Raw genomic sequence first — 22,792 nt, forward strand, 5'->3', positions numbered from 1 at the left:
GGTCAGCTCACAGAGGCAGGGAGGGCTAAGGATGTGGTCATCATGGGGGACCTGAACTTCCCAGACATCTGCTGGGAGGAGCAGTCAGCCAAGTCTGATCGCTCACGTCGGTTCTTAGCCAGAGTGCAGGACCTCCATCTAACCCAGGAGGTGCACAGCCCCACCAGGGGAGACGCCTTGTTGGACCTGGTGCTGGCCACGGGTGATGACCTGGTGAGGGGGCTGCGGGTGATGGGCCACCTGGGAGACAGTGATCATCGCTTGCTGGAATTCACCATCCAGCGTAAGGTGGCAAAGGGCTGCAGCAAGGCAACAGCCCTAGACTTTAGGAGGGCTGACTTCAACAAGCTAAGGAGGATCGTTGGGGAAGCGCTGAGGACCCAGAGGGGAAGGGAATCAGATGTCGAAGGGGAGTGGTTGCTCCTTAAGGAGACGATCCTCCATGCCCAAAGGGAGGTAATCCCAACAAGGGTCAAAGGGAGCAGGAGGGCACATAAACCCCCATGGCTCACTAGGAGCATCCGGGAATGTCTCCTTGCTAAAAGGGAGGCATACACCCAATGGAGGGATGGGGTCATCACCAAGAAGGACTATGTTACAGTCGCCCGAGGATGTAGGGGGGCAGTCAGGAAGGCCAAGGCAGAGATGGAGATAGAACTAGCTTCCCGGCTTAAGGACAATAAGAAGTCCTTCTTCAAATACATAGGGGGTAAAAAGAGGGTCCCGGGTAATGTGGGGCCCCTGCAGGACACGATGGGCAACTTAGTCATCACGCCAGATGACAAAGCTAACATATTTAACGATTTCTTTGCCTCTGTCTTCTTAAGTAGGGACCAGTTCAGCCACCTCCCTGCTGGGCCCCCCTCGGGCCCCGGGAGAGACACGCCTGGGCCAGGGGTTAGCGAGGAGTTAGTTAGGGTACTTCTGGAGAGGCTGGACGTGTTCAAGTCCGCTGGTCCGGACGATCTTCACCCTAGGGTTCTACAGGAACTGGCCGAGGTCATTGCGGGACCCCTGGCGCGGCTCTATGAGCACTCGTGGTGCTCTGGTGAGGTGCCGGAGGACTGGAAGAGGGCCAATGTGGTCCCTATCTTCAAAAAGGGAAAAAAAGAGGTCCCGGGAAATTACAGGCCAGTTAGTCTTACCTCAATCCCGGGTAAGCTCTTTGAAAAAATTATCCTGGCACACATCCAGGAGGGCCTTGCAGGGGAATGCATGCTCAGGGGCAACCAACATGGGTTCATCAGTGGCAGGTCTTGTCAGACCAACCTGGTGGCCTTTTACGATCAGGTCACCAAATCATTAGACGCAGGGGTTGCTGTGGATGTAGTCTTTCTGGACTTCCGGAAGGCTTTCGACACTGTCTCTCACCCTGTCCTCATCAAAAAGCTGGGAGACTGTGGTGTCGATGCCCACACGGTCAAATGGGTCGCCAACTGGTTGGAGGGCCGCACCCAGAGGGTGGTAGTGGATGGGTTCTTCTCGACCTGGAAGGACGTGGGCAGTGGGGTTCCGCAGGGCTCGGTCCTCGGGCCCGCACTGTTCAACATCTTCATCAGTGACTTGGATGAGGGGGTAGAAAGCACCCTGTTCAAGTTTGCTGATGACACTAAGATGTGGGGGGATGTGGGTGCACTAGAAGGGTGCAATAGGCTACAAGCTGACCTTGACAGGTTGCAACGGTGGGTGGATGAGAATAGGATGGGGTTTAACACTGATAAGTGCAAGGTGTTGCACATGGGGAGGAAGAACCGGCACCACACTTACAGGTTGGGAAACTCCCCTCTTGCCAGCACGGAGACGGAAAAGGATCTTGGAGTCGTCATTGACTCCACGATGAACATGGGCTGGCAGTGTGGGGAGGCAGTCAAGAAGGCCAATCGTACCCTGTCATGCATCCACAGATGCATCTCGAGCAGGTCCAAGGAGGTGATCCTCCCCCTCTATGCGGCACTGGTCAGGCCGCAGCTGGAGTACTGCATCCAGTTCTGGGCGCCACACTTCAAGAGGGACGTGGACGATATGGAAAGAGTCCAGAGGAGGGCCACTCGTATGATCAGGGGTCAGCAGGGCAGGCCTTATGAGGAGAGGCTACGGGACCTGAACCTGTTTAGCCTCCACAAGAGAAGGTTAAGGGGTGGCCTGCTACAAACTGGTCAGGGGGGATCAGCAGGTATTGGGGGAGTCCCTGTTCCCCCATGCGCTGCCAGGAGTGACCAGGAATAACAGTCACAAGCTGGCGGAGGGTAAGTTTAGATTAGATATTAGGAGGCGCTACTTCACAGTCAGGGCGGCTAGAGCCTGGAACCGGCTTCCAGGGGAAGTGGTGCAGGCTCCTAGCCTGGGGATTTTTTAAAGGAAGTTAGATGAGCACCTTGCCGGGGTCATCTGACCCCGGTGCTCTTTCCTGCCAAGGCAGGGGGTCGGACTAGATGATCTACCTAGGTCCCTTCCGACTCCAGCTACTATGAAACTATGAAACCTCCAGAATGGTATGTAATAGGCAAGCACTACGAAAACCTCCTCCAGCCATGTGTTTGATTGAAGGTAGCTATGACTGTTGTGTGTAATGTTGAATTCAGTACCTTTGCCATGTGCTATACCTGGTTAAAGCATGCCTGCAAGGTTAGGTCCTTCTGAAGAATTACAAACTACTTTACCTATTGTTTAAATTTCAAACAGGACTTAGAAAGACAAGGATCCTAAGCTCACAACTGCCTAGGGCTAGTTCTGGGCATGCAACTAGCACAGAACAGCAGATGCTAGGGAATCCCAGGTCATAAAGGGAAGAGTTTAGGTGCCTCCAGCATTAGTCAGATACTAAGAAGAGGACTTGGGGATTTAGGGACTTGAGCTATGGACAGGAATTGCACATGAACTGGTATGAGCAATTGGAAACCAGTTCAAATCTGTAACACAACAGAAGTTCAGTGCACATAAACTGCTTTCAAAATAGCCAAAACCAGTTCAAGATGAACCTGGACGGATGCAGTATCAGACTTCAGTGGCTTAGATTAAATCTATTTATTCAATTTCTGTCCCAGATCCCCTCCAACTTCAAGTCAAGTCAGTCCTCCAACATCCTAGGATGCTCTGCACCTCCTCCCCAACAACTCCCCCTCACCCCCCTTGCAGGGTGGACAGATTAGCCTTAACCAAAGCTGTCTGCCCAGCTGAGCAGGGTAGTGTGCTCCAGCGCACTCCAGCTTCTGGCCTAGGCCACTGAAATCAAAAGTGAATGTCCGTTCACTTGCTTATTGGTTTAATCTATGCGAATTAGACTAACCTGCAAACACTGAATCAATTTAGCCTTGGGCTTTTTGACTGTCTGTACTTAGGCTTAGATAATGTTTTGGATCCTTTAAGATTACCACCTTAATTACCACCTTTAAGTTTACCATCAGAAGCACACAGGAAGTCAATGCAATAATTGAGCTCATGATGCTTTGAATCGACGGTCAAACAAGCATGCTATTATTATCTGCATGCTATGAAATGCTCAAGTAGACTACACAGAAGCAGTTTAAGTCAAGCACATCAGTGCAAAGCAGCAGAGAGGAATAACAGGTAACGGCGGCCACATCTTCGTTGAAGATGAAGTGTTTTAACCAGTTGACTTGGGGAGCAAAGCAGAACGCTCTTGACTACTGCTCTCTCGTAAGAATGGAGGAATGGACAAGAGAACCCCAAGATGGAGACCGCTCATCCTTACTGTCCTCAAGGGAATCAGGGAGGGCACATAGTGTTCTCCGCTTTTTATGCTCCCACTTTATGCTTTTCCTAGCACCAGGGGAAATACTACATCAGATCCTGTGACAGAGATGAAGGCATGAAGACACTTACAGTCCAAGTAAAACAGTTGCACAGTCCTTTCTCTTACCTTTTAATCTTAGAGAGCTTGGACTCTTCCTCTCTAATATATTCCTTCAGAGATCGCACCAAGTCTCTCTCTGAATAAACCAGGTCAGTCATTTGACCTGAAATGGAAGCAGACAAAATGTTATTACAGAGTTACATCTAGGAACCACTCTTTTCTGCAGCCAGAGGGAAAACTTCCCAGATGTTCTCAGGCTAGTAAAAGACTAGAAAGTATTAACATTTAAAAAAGTATTTACTCAAATACGAGGTGAGGTGCCTCTTCCCCCACCACACAAAACAGTATGAGAAAAACAGTCACTCACCTTATATGACTCTGGCCCTTGAGCCCAGGTCAGGGCCAGAGTCCAACACGCAGCAGCCTCCTGCTCCCACCTCCACTTCCCGTCTGCAGCTTCAGCCCACCTGCTCCCCCACCCCCACTTACTGTCAGGTGCAGCTTGGCTCCAGTTCAGGCTGGGGTCTCTCTGGAGCACAGAGCACATGAAAACTTCTTCTCCTGCCTGGCCAAACAGCAGCGCTGACACTGCTGCATGGCCAGGCAAAGGCTGAGCTTCCACGTGCTGAGCTTCCAGGACACAGCAGCCCAAGCAGTATCTGACTGTAAGCAGAGGGACGCAGGGGAAGGGGCAAAGACTGGCAGAAGCAAGGACTGAGGGGGTGCAGGTGGCAGGGAGGAGCAGCAAGGCTTCTTAGAATGGTAGAATCAACGAGTCGGGAGGGACCTGGACAGATCATCTAGTCCGACCCCTGCCATGGGCAGGAAGGAGCATTGGGGGTAGCAGCGGTCATAAGACCCCAGCCAGGTGCCTATCCAGTCTCCTCTTGAAGATCTCCAGGGAAGGTGAGAGCACCACCTCTCTGGGAAGCCTGTTCCAGGCTCTGGCCACCCTTACCGTGAAGTAGTTCTTCCTAATATCTAACCTAGACCTCTCCTCCCTCAGCTTGTGGCCATTGTTCCTGGTGACCCCAAGGGGGGGCCCTGGTGAACAGACTTTCCCCGAGTCCCTGCTGCTGGCCCCTGATAAGGTTGTCGGCAGCCACAAGATCCCCCCTCAGTCTCCTCTTGCAGACACAAGAGATTCAGGTCCCTCAGCCTCTCCTCATAGGGCTGGCCACAGAGGCCCCCAACCATGCGAGTGGCCTCCTCTGGATCCTCTCCAGGTTCCCCACGTCCCTCTTGAAGTGCGGCGCCCAGAACTGGACACAGGACTCCAGCTGCAGCCTGACCAGCGCCGCATAGAGGGGGAGCAAGACCTCTCTGGACCTGTTAGTGCTGCCCCTGTTGATGCAGGGCAGGGTGCGGTCGGCTCCGCCTATTGCTTCATCACATTGGCGACTTATATTCATCCTGGAGTCGATCCTGTCTCCAAGATCCCTCTCTGCCTCTGTGCTGCCGAGAGGGGCAGCCCCTAACCTATAACCATAATGCTGGTTCCCTCTCCCCAGGTGCAGCACCCTGCACTTGTCCTTGTTGAACCATGTCCTGTTCAGATCACCCGCTTCTCCAACCTATCCAGGTCTGCCTGGTTGCGGTCCCTGCCTGCCGGTGTATTCACTTTACCCCACAGCTTGGTGTCATCAGCGAGCTTGAGCGGGGTGCTCTCCACCCCCTCGTCCAGGTCACTAATGAAGATGTTGAACAGCACCGGCCCAAGGACCGAGCCCTGGGGGACTCCACTGCCCACACCCTCCCAGGTCAACATCGACCCGTCCCCCCGCACCTCTGGGTGCGCCCCTGGAGCCAGTTTGCCACCCATGTGACCATGCATTCGTCCATGTTGCAGCCCCTCAGCTTGCCCACCAGAACTGGGTGGGACGCTGTGTCGAAGGCCTTCTGCAAGTCCAAGAAGACAACATCGACTTCCTCCTTCCCATCTAAGCTCTTTGTTACCTGGTCATAGAAAGAGACCAGGTTAATCAGGCAGGATCGGCTTAGCACGAATCCATGCTGGTTACCCCTCAACATCGCTTCCCCTGCAGGGCTCTCACAGATGAGGCCCTTGATAATTTTTCCAAAGACCTTCCCCAGGATAGAAGTGAGGCTGTCTGGCCTGTAGTTGCCAGGCTCTTCCTTTCTCCCCTTCTTGAAAATAGGGACCACATTGGCCCTTTTCCAGTCCTCAGGGACTTGGCCCGAGCACCAGGAGTCCTCGAACAGCCGTGCCAATGGCTCCGCAATGACACCAGCCAATTCCCTCGGCACCCGCGAATGAAGGTCATCCGGGCCCGCCGATTTGGACACATCTAAGCCCTCCAGGTAATCCTTAACTAGGTCTGAGCTAACAGTCGGGAGACTCGCATCCTTCCCGGGCCTCTCTGCGCTATCACCCGAGAGCGCCCCACTGTCAGCAGACAGGGACACGGAGGCAAAGAACTTGTTGGAGAGTTCGGCCTTCTCTTGCGCGTCCATCACCAGCTGCCCTGCCCTGCCCTGCCCTGCCCTGCCCTGCCGACCCCTGTCCAGTGTTACCCCGAGACTTCTTCTTGCTACCTATATACTTGAAGAAGGACTTTTTGTTATCCTTAATCCCAGAAGCTAATCTAAGCTCCAGTGCTGCTTTAGCCTTCCTCACCAAATCCCTACAAGCTCGGGCCAGGGAGGTGTACTCCTCCTTTGTCCCTGCCCCCTGCTTCCACCACCAGTACGCATTTTTCTTTGCCCTCAGGCCAGCCTGGATATCCACGCTCAGCCATGAAGGTTTCCTGGACCCTTTTCCCGCCTTCCTGCACAGAGGAATTGCGTCCTGCTGCGCCCCAAGGATAGCCTCCTTGAGAAAGGACCAGCTTTCCTGGACCCCCATACTAGCTACCCCTGGGCTCCGAGAGCCTCCCTGACTTACTGCCCTAAGCACATCGAAGTTGCAGAGCACAACCCCCCCACTTTTTTTCCCCTTCCTATCTCTTCTAAACAGCCTATAGCCCTCTATGTCTAATGCCCAGTCAAATGTTTCAAAATTGTACCCACTGAGGAGGTCTTGCTTTTTGGGTCCTAAGCACTGAATCCAATTAGACTGACAAACGTAGCTAAAGATTTTATTTTCAGCATTCCAAAGTAATAATTACTATTGAGACATAATTAAGCAGCCCTCCTAGGTGAAACCTAGCAGCACGTTCTGTTTTCAGCTCAGCATCCTGCCTGAGCAAGGCTCAGAAACAGGGAAACGTAAGAAGAGAAGAAGGACATTCACAGCAACCGTGAACACAAAGAATAAACTTCTAACTAGCAGGAAAGGACAAAGAATAAGTCACTGTTCATTTTCACTGCATACCTTTAAATGCAGCTCAGAGAGATTTGCTTTGGCCGGGACTCGACTTCTTTTCTTCCGACTTTGGTGTCATTGTCTAGTTACAAATAACACACCTGGGACCACATCTTATTCCACATATTAGATGCCTAACTGAACTTTAAGATATCCACATGTCACCCTACACCACCCTGGGTCCCTGAAAAAACTGCTGATATAAACAGGAGGGTGGGTTCTTGCGCTCAGACACCCAACAGGCACCTGCTGCAATTCAGTAAGGCTTTGTGTCTTGATTCCTTTGGGACTAATTTTAAAAACTGCCTATGCTTATACCAGAGTTCAGAGGTCTGTCTGTCGAGACGGGGCTTTTGCAGCAGAAGGAACTAAAGCACCAGCAGAATCCACAGTTTTACCATATTCTAGATTTCCAACTATTATCTATGTAATGTTTGAGTCAGCTATACAGTACAATGGGGGGGGTTGGAAATCAAAGGTCCCTTTAAAGTGAAAGTGAGATAAACCCCCCCATGTTAATTTTTCCTCTTCTCACTGATTGGCCTCGTGTAACCATTTACATTCACTGCAAGACAGCTTTGTGTGCAGTTTTTACTGCAGAAGATTTATTTTTAGATCAGGTCACATGAAAGGGCTGGAAGGAGAAACCATTCATCCATAGCAGAAAGGGTCCACTTTAATCATACATGATGAAAACAACATTCATCTGCTTGCAATTGAATCCAAGGGTCACAGGCTTGCTAGATACAATGAACAATCTCGCCTGTGGATTTTTCTTCATTTGTCCGTTTATGAAACATCTAGAAAACAAATCTGAGCTAGTAAGCATACACAGCTGAAAACTGTATTCTGTCCCCCACCTTTCAGAAAGTGGGAAGGGGTTTTAATTGGATGTGACCCAGTGAACTGTTAGAGCTCCCAATATTCATAATGCAAACGGCAGAAATGCCACGGAATTTTAATGCAAATCACTAAATTTGATGTGAAATAATTAGAAAGGGAAATTAGTCACCACTGCTTATGTTCTACAGCCTCCCTCAGAGGGCCCTTACATTGTTAGAGCTTCTGGGGCATAAAGAGGTTTTTTTCTTTTTTTAAATTAATATTTTAACACTAAACCTTCAAGAGTGCCTGCAGTAATGTGCTCAAAGCCCAACAAGTGCACAATTACTGTTGATAACTGAGCATCTTTTTCTCCTGTATGCCTATTCAGTAAAGAGGCCCTGCCTGCAAAGAAATTGTACCCATTTGTTCATCACTGCTGGTGTTCACAATGAGGTAGTTTAATCACATTATGTTGCACCAATGCAAAATGTACTCCACACAATTGCATTAGGGGTTTGCAACAGGCCATCTATCTCTGATGTAGATGATGCTCAATTGAGTTTTGATGTGACGCTTATAAAAACATTTATACACACACACACACACACACACACACACACACACTGTAGTGGAAGTGGGATACACATGTTCCAACTTTGCAAATCTATCATTTCATCTTGCACAGACTCCTTCCATACCTATGGAGGTGAAAAACTCTGCTTGTGTGGTCCATGTGCAGCTAATGCAGGTCAACAGCAGCAACAACATCCAGGGCTTCATCATTAAAAAGGCTCCAATCCGTAGGCTCTGGGAAGGGGGTGGAAAGGGTGAAAAATCAGATACACTGTTTGCAAATAAAACTTGTTAGCATCATAATAAAGAATAATTAAAATTCCATTTCTACTAGAAATAAGGATTTATATTTGAACAGTGAAGAACAGAATTGCTTGGTTGATTTTTAAAGACTGCTCTCAAAAATGCATGCAATCTGGCATCAAGCATGAAAAATGCGACAGGAATACGTTACACTGGCCTGCAGAAGGCCTGGCTCACACTATAGTGCCAGAGATAAGGCCTGGCATGGAAGCAAAGTCCATTTCTTCAAAATCATAGAGAAAATGGTAGTTAGGCACAAGGGGTATCTTTTCAAGAAAGGGAACACCACCCTGGAAAAAACTGCAGCTGCCACCTATATCCCATTATACTAAAATGCACAGAGGAAGAACATTTTAATTCAAGTATGTTTTTAAAAGTCTCTTGACTTCAATGGGTTTGGGACCAAATGTAGCTCTGGTGTAAAAGGAGCAAACAATTCTGATGGTGCAGTTTAAGTGGCCTTATCCAGAATCTAGGGTCCTGCTCCTACTAAAGTCTAGGGAAAGACTGCCATGGATTCACTGGAATAGGATCAAGCCCTGGAAGCTCAAGCCTTAGGATCAAGCTCTAGCCTTAGCTTCTCAACATCTGTCTTTGACCTCTACAAACTGTAAATGCAACCTACCTCCATGTCAGACCCACTTAAAGGACAAGCTAGTAAAAGGGTAAGAAAATTAGGCAATTTCTAACTGCCCCCATTCAAAAACTAGCACAGCTCCCCCAAGTCATGAGGAATCTATCAAAGAGCATGTAACACCCGCAGACAAAAAATAATGGAGGAAGGTAGCAGAGAACTGGTCGGTCCTTTTTAATGCATGGAGAACAGCTTGTTAAACCCAATCAAACATTAACAGGCCAGGAATGAGATTTAGTGGCAGCCATATCTGGATTTTGTTGCAGCATGGTGCATAGAGTCGCGTACCCAGCACTCAGTCCGTCCTTCCAACAGCTCAGAAATTGGGCATTACAAAAAAGCCCATCCCTTCCACTGCTTCCCATTGAATCATTTAATAAACACTGTCTCCCAGACACTCCAGTTCAACGTGGATGCAGCAGAGCTCTAATTCTGACCCACTGCCCTGAATTCACCTTTGTTTCTCATTCTTCCTACATCATGATAATTAGTTACAGCAGCATCCAAGGGAAGTACATGTTGCTCAAATTAAAGCTACATAGTTACAGGGTCACTTTCTATCGTGCTTAAATTTGACATTAATGGAAGGGAAACGTCCACTACAAGGCTCCACCTGCTGTGGCAATTTAGCCTGTTTCTCTAGAGACGTTAGAGAGAGAAAAAGACACCACTAAGGGAAAATTTCAGAAAAGTGACTATGTGAGAACGCCTGTCAGCAGATATGCCTTTTTGGCATATTCACAGTTATTTCGGTATTAGTTCTGTGCTAACAGGAGTAGAAACGAAAGCCGCACATAGGCAGCTGAATTCTGTTTGAGTTTTGGCCTCATCATAATTACTGCTGACAGAGGATCTGGAAAGACCTGAGTTCAACTTGCTGTACACAGCCACCTAAGAAGCATCTACTGTTAAAAACCATCTCCCGCTGCCTGTAAATTCAGTAGTTTTACTCTGAAGACACCAACATACAAAACACTAAAGCCCACGATGATGTATCTCTTCACAGTGCTTTCCATATAGCTTTTCAGCAAGTATGGCCCAAAGCTTAGTCTTAAACATACTTAAAACATTCCCCTCCCTCCTCCCCACCTCAAAGGTTTGTGAAACTGGATTACCTGTCTGCAAGCAAACAAAAAAATCCTCAAAATAACTGAGGTCATATTTCTTAAGTGCTTTGTTTGATGTTCTTTTGGAAAGGACATCCAGGGAGGTTAAAATAAAGCCATTTGCTAAGGACAACTGGCAGCAGAGACTGGAAAAAAAAAAAAAGCTGCAAGTGAAAACGGTTTGATTCGTTACAGAGTCATGCTCCCAGCCTTGTTCTGTCCATAGGACTTCCAGATCCCAGATGTAACGTCACCTCTGGAAACAGGGACGCATGGCAAGACTTGCAGCTCCCAAGAGCTAGGACACAAATGAAACAGAAGGGGCCTGATGCACATAGCGGGCAAGCAGCTAAGCTAGTGGTAGTGGACAAATGGGTTAAAAGCAGTTGATATGCATGGAAGAGCTCTTTTTCTAGAAGCTGTAATTCTTCTGGGAGGCCGGGGGGGGGGCCGAAATGCCTTTTAGCAAACACATGACAAGTCCAAACCATGTGGAATCCAGAGGTCACCCTGCAGGTCACCCTGGGACTGGCTGTTCTCCGACCATTGCTCACCACGAACGCCCACCACAGCCGGCACACTCATTACAGAGACTGCACTGCAACACTGATACAGAAACCACTTTAGGAAAAAGGCGGGGGCAGATGCAGATGAACTGTTCAGGTTACTTTACAAACATTTGCTTATTTCTGCCATATCTGATCAAAAGCTAGTTCTGACTCCGGACCAATTTCTGCTTCGATGAGTCCCTTCAAAATACCCCCCACACTTTGGATGGTACCCTCGTCAGGGGAGGGGGAAAGGGTCGAAGCTGAGGACAAACGGCCAACACGCTGCACTCAACCTGGGAAAGGGGCAGGCAGGAGGCAGACATTTCCATGACAAATGGTTGAACTGGCACTATGCTGATGGATCAATCTTACTTCACTGTTTCCTTGCATTTCCCCCATCTCCGCATGCCACTATCCAGCTGTTGTCTTCTGAGAAAAAGACTGGCTCTCCCCCTTCCCTCAGCCATGAAGTCCCTCCCCTTCTCCTAATACTATGTTTCTACAGAGCAAGCAGGTTGGGGGCTCTGATCCTTTAACTAGGGCTTCTAGGGACTGCTGCAATACGAATAATAAAGCCACCTCAGTCAAGAGTAAGTCTGCCTTACAGAACCAGGGGCATGCCAAATGTTTTCTATCTATTATGACATTAGCAAACCATGTTTTGCTTTTAAAACCGCTTCTTTCTGCTCTCAACAGAAAGGATCCAACACGCGAAGACATGCAGCGTGCATACGTGAGCAAGTGAGAACCCCGTCTCCACTGCATCATACTGAACTTGCTCTTTCCGCGGCCGTATGTTTGAACCGCTCTATTTCAGCGCTGGAGTAAAATAGGTTTCTAATACATGGGTAACCTGATCACCAAGCAAAGCTGAATGAACAGTGCCACGGAAAGGTCTGCCAATGCTCAAACCGCAGCAAGTGATATAGCAGAGAGCAGGGTAAAGTCAAGAATATTGGGAGGGTGCACACATTCAGTTGTATTAAACCAAGACTGTCCATCTGCATAGTCTGTTCTTGTTTCCTGCAGCGTTTTTTTGGAAACATCAGGCAAAACTCATCCAAGTGACTTCTGAAGGAATTTTCCAGTTTAAACAGCATAACTCTCTGTTCCAACCCCCCGCCCCCCATATTCTCGCATAGCTCAGGACGTCTGCCAAGAAGAACATTCACCACATCTAGCAGCTTGACTGTGTAACAGATCTTTAGCAGCTCTGCCATCAAGCCGGGATTTACTCGAGTCAATAAATAGAAGAGCTCGGTAAACAGAGGGAGCAGACGCCAGCTTGAACGAGAGAGACACCTGGCTGTAGAGATGTCAAGAGTGTTCACACGCATTCCTTGCACAGCTGCTCCCCAGAAGACACTGGCGCACCACCACTGCACCACAGCAGGCTCCAGACAGCTTCACAAACTCCTTTTTTGGAGCAAACACATTTACAGCACTGTATTTAAAATAAGCTCTCAAAAACTCCTGAAAACAAGACAAAACATTAACACCTATCCATTCAAGCACAGAGACTTGAAGCACTAGTGCCAAAAAGTGTCTGAAACTCCCATTCCTTAAAGTATTTCCCATATGTATTGTTTTCCACATAAAAGATCCAGGCCTGTTCAAAGTCCAGTGCTGAACTAGAGAAGTAGTGCTGGATGCAATATGGGGCAGCAGTCCTGCCCTAACTTACACTGCAGCTGCTATGGGCCTGCTGGCCAGCCTGGATGGGGAAAGGGGCATTAACAGGTTAGCCTACCCCAAGCTTGCTGCCTATGCCTCTACTTAAATACAGGGAACAGCAAATGCACTCGCTTATGCTGTTTTAAGCCAGAATCCCTGAAACGTCCTCAGGGATGTGCCAGAGCAGATGCAATCGGGGCAGGCCCCCATTGTCTGGCTATAACCCCCTTCCCCACCCCGTGCCCCTAGCTCTATAAAGCCAACTGAGATGATGTCACACACTCAAGAAGCCAAGTGGCTTCTCTGGAATTTCAGCCCTTTAATCAATCACTGTTTCCACTGGAAAGTGTGCTCTGGTCAGGCTGCTGGCAGAAGGAAAGCAGCTTTCAAAGTAGATGGGGTGAAAATTCCCCATGTTAGGCTCTAGCTCTTCCAATGATGTCTATTCAAATTGCCATTGAAACATGGGGTTGATCTGTAACTATGAGTCATGTGTGTCTAGGAGGGCTAAGTATTAAATTCTTCCAGTTTCATGTCCAGGCAGGAATTCAAGCCAACTTCTATTCAAGCCAATGGAAGGATTCCCATTGCTGGACTGGAAAGGAAAGCAAGCGTCTGTTAGTTAGCTTTATCTGTTCCTTCAGGGTCCTGCTCCCAACTACAGCTCATACACTCGCTCTATCAGAAAAATAAGTCACCATTCATTTCCTGAGACGCTTCCTCCAACGAGGAGGAAGTGCAATTATTCCCCAATTTTCCTTGGGCAGAGCAGCTTGAATCTCTTAGGATAAGCTCTATAACAAAAGAAATGCAACCAAAGCAAGAGAACATTACTCAAGTGATTCGTCTTGTAAGATCAACAATAGTATTTCATTTAGACGTTACCACAATTTTTCTCAGGAGGAACTGCATTACATTTAGCATTTGCTTTCTGGAGTCTGTATTAAAAGCAAGATGCAGTGAGGTGATAGTTAAGAGTGTAATGAATCTTCGGATGAAAGATCTCACAGTTGATCTTTCTAGTTCCTGGGCATCTTTTCCTTTTTCAGACAACAAGCAGCAAGTCGGAACATATCTCCCAACCGCCTCACAGACTAGTACCATCACAGCCATTAACCAAGGCTGAGTGCCAATCAGCCACAGCATTTGACCTTGGAAGAGAAAGCAATTAGTGGCAATAAACAAAAGCAATCTGTCGCCATAAACAAAAACATACCGAAACCAACAAAAGTGCAGACCCAATAATATTTAAAAACCACAAATCTCACTTAGTGAAACAAAAGCAAAACAAAACAAAAAATAGGAGAAGTGTGACAACACTCTTGCTACTTTGAGATCTCCCCCATGAACACTGGCAGGCCAAGAGGTTTTATTTTAACACGCGACTCATGCCAAAAGCCAAACATGCACAGATTTCAGTAGTTCCTCTCTAACCCATTTCACAGAGAAGGCTTTAAGAATTGCCAGGTTTTTTCTTGTCTGATCTGAAGTCCAGCACACATAAGCACCTGCCTGCCTCATACTTGATGAAATCCTTGATGATGATACAAAATGAAATCCATACTTCTCCAGAGATGCCAAGAGTCACGGTAGTAAAGTCTCGAAGTGCCAATATAGTATATGGTGGCAGAAGAGGCTTTGCCCGACAACTTAGCCAGACACCACCCCAAGCAAGAACAGCCATGTTCTGCCAAGATAGCGGGACGCACCGGATGTAGAGGCGGAGAGGAAGGAAAAAGTTATCCACAGGGCAAAGCTTTGTACTGTAGACCAGACTTTGGGGACTGAGGTACAGATTCACAAAAATTTAGGGTTGGGAGGGACCTCATGACATCATTGGGTCCAGCCTCCAGAGATACTGATCTGCAAAACGGGAATAACAGCACCTCCCTGGCTGGATATTGTGAATATTAATAGCCAAGGCTGCAAGGATCCTGGATACTACTGTAGTGGAGGCTGCTGCACTACTTAACAAATAGGCTAGACAACAAGAAAGGGAAATTACAACACTATAACAGAGAGATGGCCAAAAAGTTATCCAGTTGTCAGGAACTGCACACTGTGGTCACTCAAAGTTAGCATTTATTCTGCTGCTTACAACAATCAAGAATAAACCCCTAGAGGAAAATCTGTTTACTCTTAGTGGCATATGGCTCAAGTGGAGAGGGCAGTAGTACATACATATACTGTAACAGCTGGGTCCCTGCAAATTCTTGAATAAAGCCTTTTCTTAGTATGTTATATTGCAAATACACCATGACTTATTTATTCCTTTTTTAGCAAGAGATATGCCTGCAATGAACTCATATTAAATGATACAACAAAAAGTGACTGCATTTCTCCTGCTACTGGTTATACCACTTCCTGTTGCATGGCATTGTACCCTGCAAGCCTTATGGCCTTGTTACACATTGTTAGAGGTGCAATAGCAGACCGGCACAGATATAAAGAAGATTGACTGCATCAGAAATCAACTTTTTTTGCCCAATGTGGCCAATAAATGCCTTGCATAGGCACGCAGCTGCAGCACAGCACGTAGGCAGCAAGGAGCACAGCCCAACAGCTTGGAGAGCAGCCAGGTCGCACAGGTAAATGTGTTGTGGTGGAAGGGGAGCAGGGAGGGAAGGGGGGGGCAAATCAAGGCCGCTGTGGTGAGGGAGAGAGTGAGCGGGGCTGAGACTGGAAGGCACTGCCCAGCCAGGGCGGGGTGGGCGGCTCCTGCCACTGCATGCAGCCTGGAAGGACACTGCCTGGGGCAAAGGCAGCTCTGCAGGCTGGAGCTTGGGCTACGCGGAGCTCTTCCCGGTGGGGGCTGGTCTGGGCTGCACTAGGGGCATGGCAGATGTCAACACTGGGAGAGGGGTTAGGGGGGCTACAGCAAATTTTGGGGTAGCTGCAGCCTCCCATAGCTCCCCTCCCAGCACTACCACTGCTTGTCCCGAGCACAGCCCAGCCCCTGCTGGGAGGTGCCCAGTGAAGCCCCAGCCCTGGCCCACAGTGGCAGCCAACCCCACCCCGTGCAAATCTCGGGGCACAAGCCCCCCACGCTCTTCCAGGGTACATGCAGCAGTTAAGAGCTCCCCCCACTTCCCCCCCACAACCCTAGACAAGCTGCGGCTCCGTCCCATGCCCTGCCCCACTCCCTCCCTCACCGCAGGGGCCTCAATCCACCTCCCTCTCACACCCCTTCCCTTCCACCATAATGCACCACCTGGACACTGCTCTTCAAGCCACTGGACTGTGCATGGGAAATTGGATCGATATCGGCCGATATGCCTCTTTAAAAGTCGGCTATCAGTATCAGCCCAAAAAATCTCTATTGTTGCACCCCTACACACTGTACTGCAAGCTGTTCAAATGCTGATCGATTTAAGTGTTAGCTCAAGTTTGGGGCACTCACACCTTAAGGTTAAAAATCTTCTCTGACTATTCCCCATCTGCACAGCTGTGACTTGCCAGTAGAGAGCTGGTGAGCCAAGACAGGCTTCTACGCTGTGGGGGTGTGAGAGATGGGTTGTGGGGTAAAAGGGACATGCCACGAGATCATGAAGCTAGGAGGCAGAGAGTTAATGGGAGGGGTGGGGTGGAAAGAAAAATGAGGGTGAGGGAAGGGTGGGGAAAATGAAGGAAGTCAGCCACTGAAGGATCAAATAAAAAGAAATAAAAAAAAAAATTTAAAAATGAATAGAGGAAGTAAATTAAAGGTTTCATGTTTTAATAAACTGGGATTAGGGATTGGGGGGGGGGGGGGGGGGTACAATTTTCGCTTCCCAGGATGACTGGAAGGTAGGAGCAGTAAGGGAAGTCGATTTTGGGGAAGCTACTGCCCCTGCCCCAGAAGGAAGCCCAGCTCATGGGGAGCCGATCTGATCCCCTACCACGTTGCCCCCACCACATCTAAACCGCACTCCTGAACTCATCTGTGCCCTGCGACCTGGCTAGCTAGCATGTGCTCTGCAGGCTGCTTTCACAGGGTTGCAGGTCACATTCCTGGGGTAGGAGGGGGCTTAGTGCCAGAACTGCCCCCCTGGGCAGTAAAATTCAGGGGATGGAGAGTGTGTCCACAGGAGGGTTCAAGGGGAGACACTGCATCCTGAGATGTTGGGGGGGGACACTACATTTTGGGTGGCTTATCTGTGGGGAGTGGCCACACATTTGTGGAACAGGAGCTGGGTAATACAAATCAGAGATAAACCTGCCCTAGAGTGGCTCAATTTTAAACAGCCTAAAGTGTGCTTAAAACTAGTTTCAAGTGTTAATGTGTGAACAATCCAAGGGTTAAGAACTCAAGGAGCTGCCTAAAATAAATGTGAATGTGTAGCAAGGCCCTTATACCAAGTTGTGCACACAGGAAATACAAAATTGGGACCCAAATCTGATTAATACTCCACCAATAAGAATTACTTGGTAAAACACTGAAACTCAGCCTACAAGAAGTGCAGTTTGGGCTTATTCTGTGCTTACTCAGACTTAAAATTCATTTGAAAACCTAAAGCTAAAGCTGGTTTCCTCCACTATCTATATTTAATCAGTTATGGCACAGCCAAACGAAATTAAAATACTTCAAAGTGATATCCATAGCAATGGACTGGCTTCCAGTGTTTGCTTTAGAGGCGTGGCACACATGAAGAGTGGTCATCACATGTACAAACAGTAATCTGAGGTTGAACTGGTGACTGAATTGAGTCTGTTTGCACTTTCTGCCTCTATAAGCAACAGTGCTGATGGGCGGGACGTGGGGAAAGATGCCGCCACAATGGAGTACTCAGCTCACCACATGTAGTATTTCACTGTCCGTTTTTGCAGGAAAAGAACTGCCTACTTTGGAGACAGACATCATCTAACGTACTAAGTGCTATCACTCTGGGTGGCTTAGGATAGGAAACTGATGATACTTAAATGGAGATTAATACCTCTCCCATTCCTCCAGAGGCAAAGGCCAGGGATTCTGCTCAACCACAATTGGGATTTTACACCGGTGGTATCATAAAGCATACTGTGCTCTGACAACCTAAAGAGAAAAGCAGTTGTAAAATATTTTCACGTGGGATTTTAATGAGGATCTCTGAAGACCTGGGGAAAACATTAAACAGAAACACTGCTGCAGTTAACTTTGCCATTGTGTGTGTTAATTATCAGCAGGACAGCAAAGAACCCCACAGTATTAACTATGCTCCTTAACTAAAAGATCCTCACATATACAAAAAAGTTAATTAACTCCTGGCCAAATTCAACTGCACTCCCTAGTGTTGCACTTGCTTGGATCAACAGTAAATTTGCCCCCAAAAGTAATTAAACCTAAGGAGGTGGGCAGGGGGAAGAAACATATATCAGTTTCTGCACAGCAGGAGAGAGCCCAGACACCAGACTGCACTATGCTATTTTAAAACTTTTCCTTGCTGCGATTCGTAGCACACTTACCAGGCTATATGTACACAGCTAACTAACACTAGTTGCTTCTGGGTGCTTAATCAGAAAACTGTTGTCTGGGGCAAGAGGGACACCTCTTCCTTGGCACTTCAGCACTGCGTCCATCATACATCTCCATATTCCTGCATCATCAGCTTTCTTGCCAAAACATTTAATATGCCTAATGTGCATCTGAAAATAATGAAAACCTAGATTCCAAACTAATACAATAACTGTTTTTCAAGGAAAGCCAAAGGAAATCGATGCCAAAACTGTTTGTTTGTATGCACGACGACTGGCAATCATTTTATTCCGATTCATATTTATTTCTTCAAATGCACAAGAGACCTTGCAATAGCCCTAGTTCTGTAACCTTACGAAACATCAGCATCTGGATTAGCTCCCAATTGTTCCATTAAACTGCAAACAACAGGCTATTTTTTGACGGTCAAAAAAAAAATGGCAAGCAGCAGTACTCTCCACCCTTTACCATACAACAACAGCAAGCTCGTCTCCCATTAAACACCATCTCCTCTAGTGTTCATTAACTCCTCCTCAACGAGCTCCCCATACGGGGAGCAGCTATGTGTTTTGTTACCCTCCTCTAAAGCTTGCAGAAATTCTCTGGTCATAAAGTGAAAGTGCATTTTACTGCACAAAGCCCGGATCTTTTAGGCATTAAAAATTCATAAGATTAGATTCCATATGCTCCTGGAACTTAAAACAAGAGTTTTAAAACAAAACCCCCTTAAACATTCGGGGGGGAATGAAACGGGGTCGTTTTCAAGGAATTGTTTGGGTTCCCTTTTCTCCAGCCCTATTACAGTGAAGATAAAGAAATTAAGACATTATCTGGAAAGGGTAGAGCTAAGGCACATCAGGTTGTGAATTTCTCACAAATGAACATAAAACTATAGATACAGAACTAGCTACAGAAAAAAAATAATAAAAACCCTTCTACATGCTTACATATCTTCTTGCCTTGCAAGGCTGCCAGCCTGAACAGAATAAGAAGTGTAAATGGAGCAGTCATCTGACTTATATACATGTTTTATTAGGACTAGGCCATGTGCTAACCCTGACTTAGCTCCTTTAAAGACAACATGAAGTACAGGACCACGGTGTAAATGCTGCATGTACCCAAGAACCCAGAGTGAGCAAGAAGGCAGATCCTTACCCACCAAGTACAGCAAGGTTATGCTCATCAAATACAAGCTGTGTCCATCCCTTGCTGTGTACACACACACACAATCATTGACCAGACTGTAGTGCCACAGGTCTGTGTGATTTACCTGCTGAAGGTGGTTGTGGGGTCCTTTTCAGCACACTTTCTTCCCAACAAACCTACAAAATGAGGAGACAGGTTTCTAATGAAAAATATTGCATGTCAAAGCTTGTTTAGACCACTGAGCCTCCATATCTGCCAACGCAGGCGATGACTGCTTGGATTCCTGAGCGGGACAGGAACAGACAGTTCAGGACGTTGTCTCCACATTGACTGCAGATCCACGTCAGTCACTCAGCTAATTGGCTCCCGTTTGCCACTACCACTGCACGCAGGAGCATCCAGGAGTGCTGATTATTGCTTTGGGTTTGGACAACTTCTCTCCAACTGCCCAGACATGTCCCATGCTTAAATTGCACATAGAAAATAACCTACTTCTGCTACCAAACCACAGTTACTTGCACTGTTGAGTAGTATACCATAGGGCTAAAGGTCCCAGGTTCAAATTATTGATGCTGGGAAGGAACAAGATATTATACATAGACCTGCACTCCCTCTGCTTATACTTTCCAAGCTCTCGCTGCTGCTCCTGTTTAAAGTCACGTGTCTGGAGAGGTGGAGTGGGGAGGCCTCCTTTTCCCTGGAGCACACGACAGAAGAAGCCAGCTGAATCTATGTGCTGGGTTCCAGCCCAGGAGAAGGATGGGGGCAGAGAGGGAGGAAAAAGTCAAATAAGAAAGATTCTGGGGGATGGAAATGAAGAGGGAAGGGTAAGAACAGTAGAGGGAAATTACTGATGGGAAAGGAAAGAGAAGTCTTCAGTCTGCCCTGCATGTTTAACATACTGATACAGCTAAACAAACGCAAGCTTCCTAATGTCCAGGCATATTCTGGTTTAGGAGGAAACAAAAAAGTAATAGCCCTTTTGTTCAATTTAGAGCATCAAGAACAGATTTAAGATAATCCAAAATAAGCTACAAACAAAACAAAAAAAAAAGCCCACCTGCACTTGAAACTTAGGTTTGGTTATCAAAGGGTGTGAATTCAAAGCAGAACAGATGCCATTTAATAGCTCCACGGGTGAACAGTCTGCGTGTGGATACTATTCTGAATAAGTGTTCACATATGGAGTTAGTTATTTAGGATCTTATACTGCACTTTAAATTCACATGCAGCTTTAAGCCAAATTCACATCAAGTGCAAAGTCCCTTAGTAATAATAGGAAGTACAAGACAAAGATAAATCAGGCCCAGAGTGTTAGCCATGGCCATGTTTTAAAGGAAATTTGTTTGGGGGCAGACGGTGGGAAAAGCAACAACCACAAAACTTTGAATCTGCTATTAAAAGGTAGTTGGGCTCTTTTTAGCTAACCTGAAAGTCATTCTGGCCTTGGACACCAAAGAGGTGACAGATTTTAAAGGTGAGAAGGAAACATTGGGACCATTTAGGGTGAGCCCCTGCAGAAAGCAGGGTAAGAGCCCTTCACCTCAACCTATGGTTGAAATAAAGCATTTCTTTGAGAAAGGAATCAAGTCATGATTTGAAGGAGCAGTGATGAGCTTACCACATCCTTTAGGGAACTGGTCCAAGAATTAATTACTCACTGTTTAAAATGTTCATCATTTTTCCAGTTTATTCCCAGTCATGGGCCACGTTATCCTCTTGTTGGCCACGTCAACAAGGGCTCTATAGTCCGATATTCAACCCCCTCCAGAACTTAAACCACCCTCCTTTTCTGTAGGGAAAGTTGACAGCTATACAAATGACTTCCCACCATTTCCTTCTGGGGGCCAGGTAAAATTTGTCGTTCACCTCTGCCAGAGCTAGAAGAAACCCTACAGAAAAGGTTTAAAGAATATGAAATAATACCAGGAGCATTACCTATTTCAAGTGTGAATCTTTTTTCAAATTATTATACATTGTATGCGGTTAACCCACTTCAAAAGCGATACTGCAAAGTGAAAAGATGCACAAGGCATAATGATAATGATTGAGAGCATGGAAAACCCTTATGCAAGGAAAGGCAGAGCAGATTGGGACTGTTACCACAAGGAGGAGTTGAATAAGAGGGTGGATGTGGATGCAATCAAGAGAAAATGAATGGGCTAGAGAATGGCAAACAGGCATTTCTCTGGTCTCATAACACAAGACCAAGAGGACAGTCACTGAAATGAATAGGTAGCAAATTGCAGCCTGATAAAAGGCAACTCTTTTTCCACTCACCCTACAGTTAGACTATGGAATGGACTGCCACAGGACATCATTGAGGCCACAAGCTTAAGATTCAAAGATGAACTGATCGCTCATGTGGGTAACGAGACAACGCAGTTATCACAGTTCATGCAAAAGACACGCTCTGGAAGGGATACCAAACCTCGGCTTGAAGGCTTAACACACACCCGCTGGCTAGCCCGGGCTTGGCAAAGGGGTCTGCAGGGGGTTATGCCGAGACATCCGCCTACTGTCGAGTTCTCCCACCGTCCTGGGCCGTTTCTGGCCTTGGCCACCCTCCCCGAGGCTAGCCAGACCGTGGCAGTTCCCGCAACCCAGCGGCAGCCACCGAAACACTGGCTGGGCCGTTCCCGCAGCCTCACCGTGACCCCAGCTGCCTGAGCTTTCCCTGAGTGCCAAGGAGCTGGGTCATCCGCCTGCCTGCATCTGCACAAGGGAGAAAGAGGAGCTCGGAGAGGGAGCCGAGAGACGTGGCAAAGGGGTGAACCCCGCTGGCAAGGGGCACGAGGGAGGGGTGGAGGTGGGCGCCTCGCTCTCAGCCCTGCCCCAGCGCTCCAGGCAGGATGCTTCCCTAGCCTCCCACCCAGACCAGAGGCTTCACAGATGCAGTTTGCACCCCGCAGTGCCTGGCGCCCGGTGGCTGGCACAGCCCTTGCCCCCCGCACCCTCCTGCCTCCCAGCCCCAGCCCCAGCCCTGCTCCCCACGGAGCAGCACCCGCGCCCCGGGAGCGGAGCGGAGCGGAGGGGCCGGGCTGCCTGTCCCCGCCCGCGCCCGCGCAGGGAGCCCTCACCTGGCGGCTGGCAGCGCCCCGGCCGCCAACATGCAGCTGCGCCCCGCTTCTAGAACAGCCGCGACCGCTCCAGCTGCGGGTCCCGCTCGCCCCGCCCCCCGCCGCGGACGTCACCATGTTCTCTGCTCCGATTGGGCGGCTGCCACAGTGGGAACTCCACCCCCCCGCCGCGGACCTCACCGCGGCGCCCGGCCGCTGCCGCAATGCTCGTAGTAGCTGCCCCCTCGCAAACCTCCAGAGGTGCCAGCTGGCGTGGCTGCGCAGCCCTGTCTAATGGCTTCTTGGGGTAGAACTGCACCCCGCTGTCACGGATTAAAACACAGGCGGTGC

The 22,792-nt window shown here is 48.2% G+C and overlaps 1 protein-coding gene across 4 annotated transcripts in view; it reads right to left on the reverse strand.

The window, feature by feature from the left end:
• The window catches only part of P4HA2 (prolyl 4-hydroxylase subunit alpha 2), a 53,411-nt gene extending 30,843 nt beyond the window's left edge, over positions 1-22,568 (reverse strand). The window contains exons 1-5 of one of the 4 annotated variants that reach the window (XM_090064955.1): positions 22,463-22,568; positions 19,507-19,558; positions 17,719-17,816; positions 8,663-8,771; positions 3,881-3,977 (exon numbers count right to left, since the gene is read on the reverse strand). In XM_090064955.1, coding sequence (XP_089921081.1) covers positions 3,881-3,977; positions 8,663-8,771; positions 17,719-17,727 — 215 coding nt within the window. In that variant the 5' untranslated portion in view covers positions 17,728-17,816; positions 19,507-19,558; positions 22,463-22,568. The remainder of the gene's footprint in view (positions 1-3,880; positions 3,978-8,662; positions 8,772-17,718; positions 17,817-19,506; positions 19,559-22,462) is intronic. The other 3 variants (XM_090064953.1, XM_090064952.1, XM_090064954.1) reach the window with 3 other exon arrangements.
• Positions 22,569-22,792: the final 224 nt, after the last annotated feature.

The sequence above is a fragment of the Crocodylus siamensis genome, chromosome 10, assembly GCF_052110815.1.
Source record: "Crocodylus siamensis isolate JL-2025a chromosome 10, ASM5211081v1, whole genome shotgun sequence".
In the NCBI taxonomy this organism is placed as follows: Eukaryota; Metazoa; Chordata; order Crocodylia; family Crocodylidae; genus Crocodylus; species Crocodylus siamensis.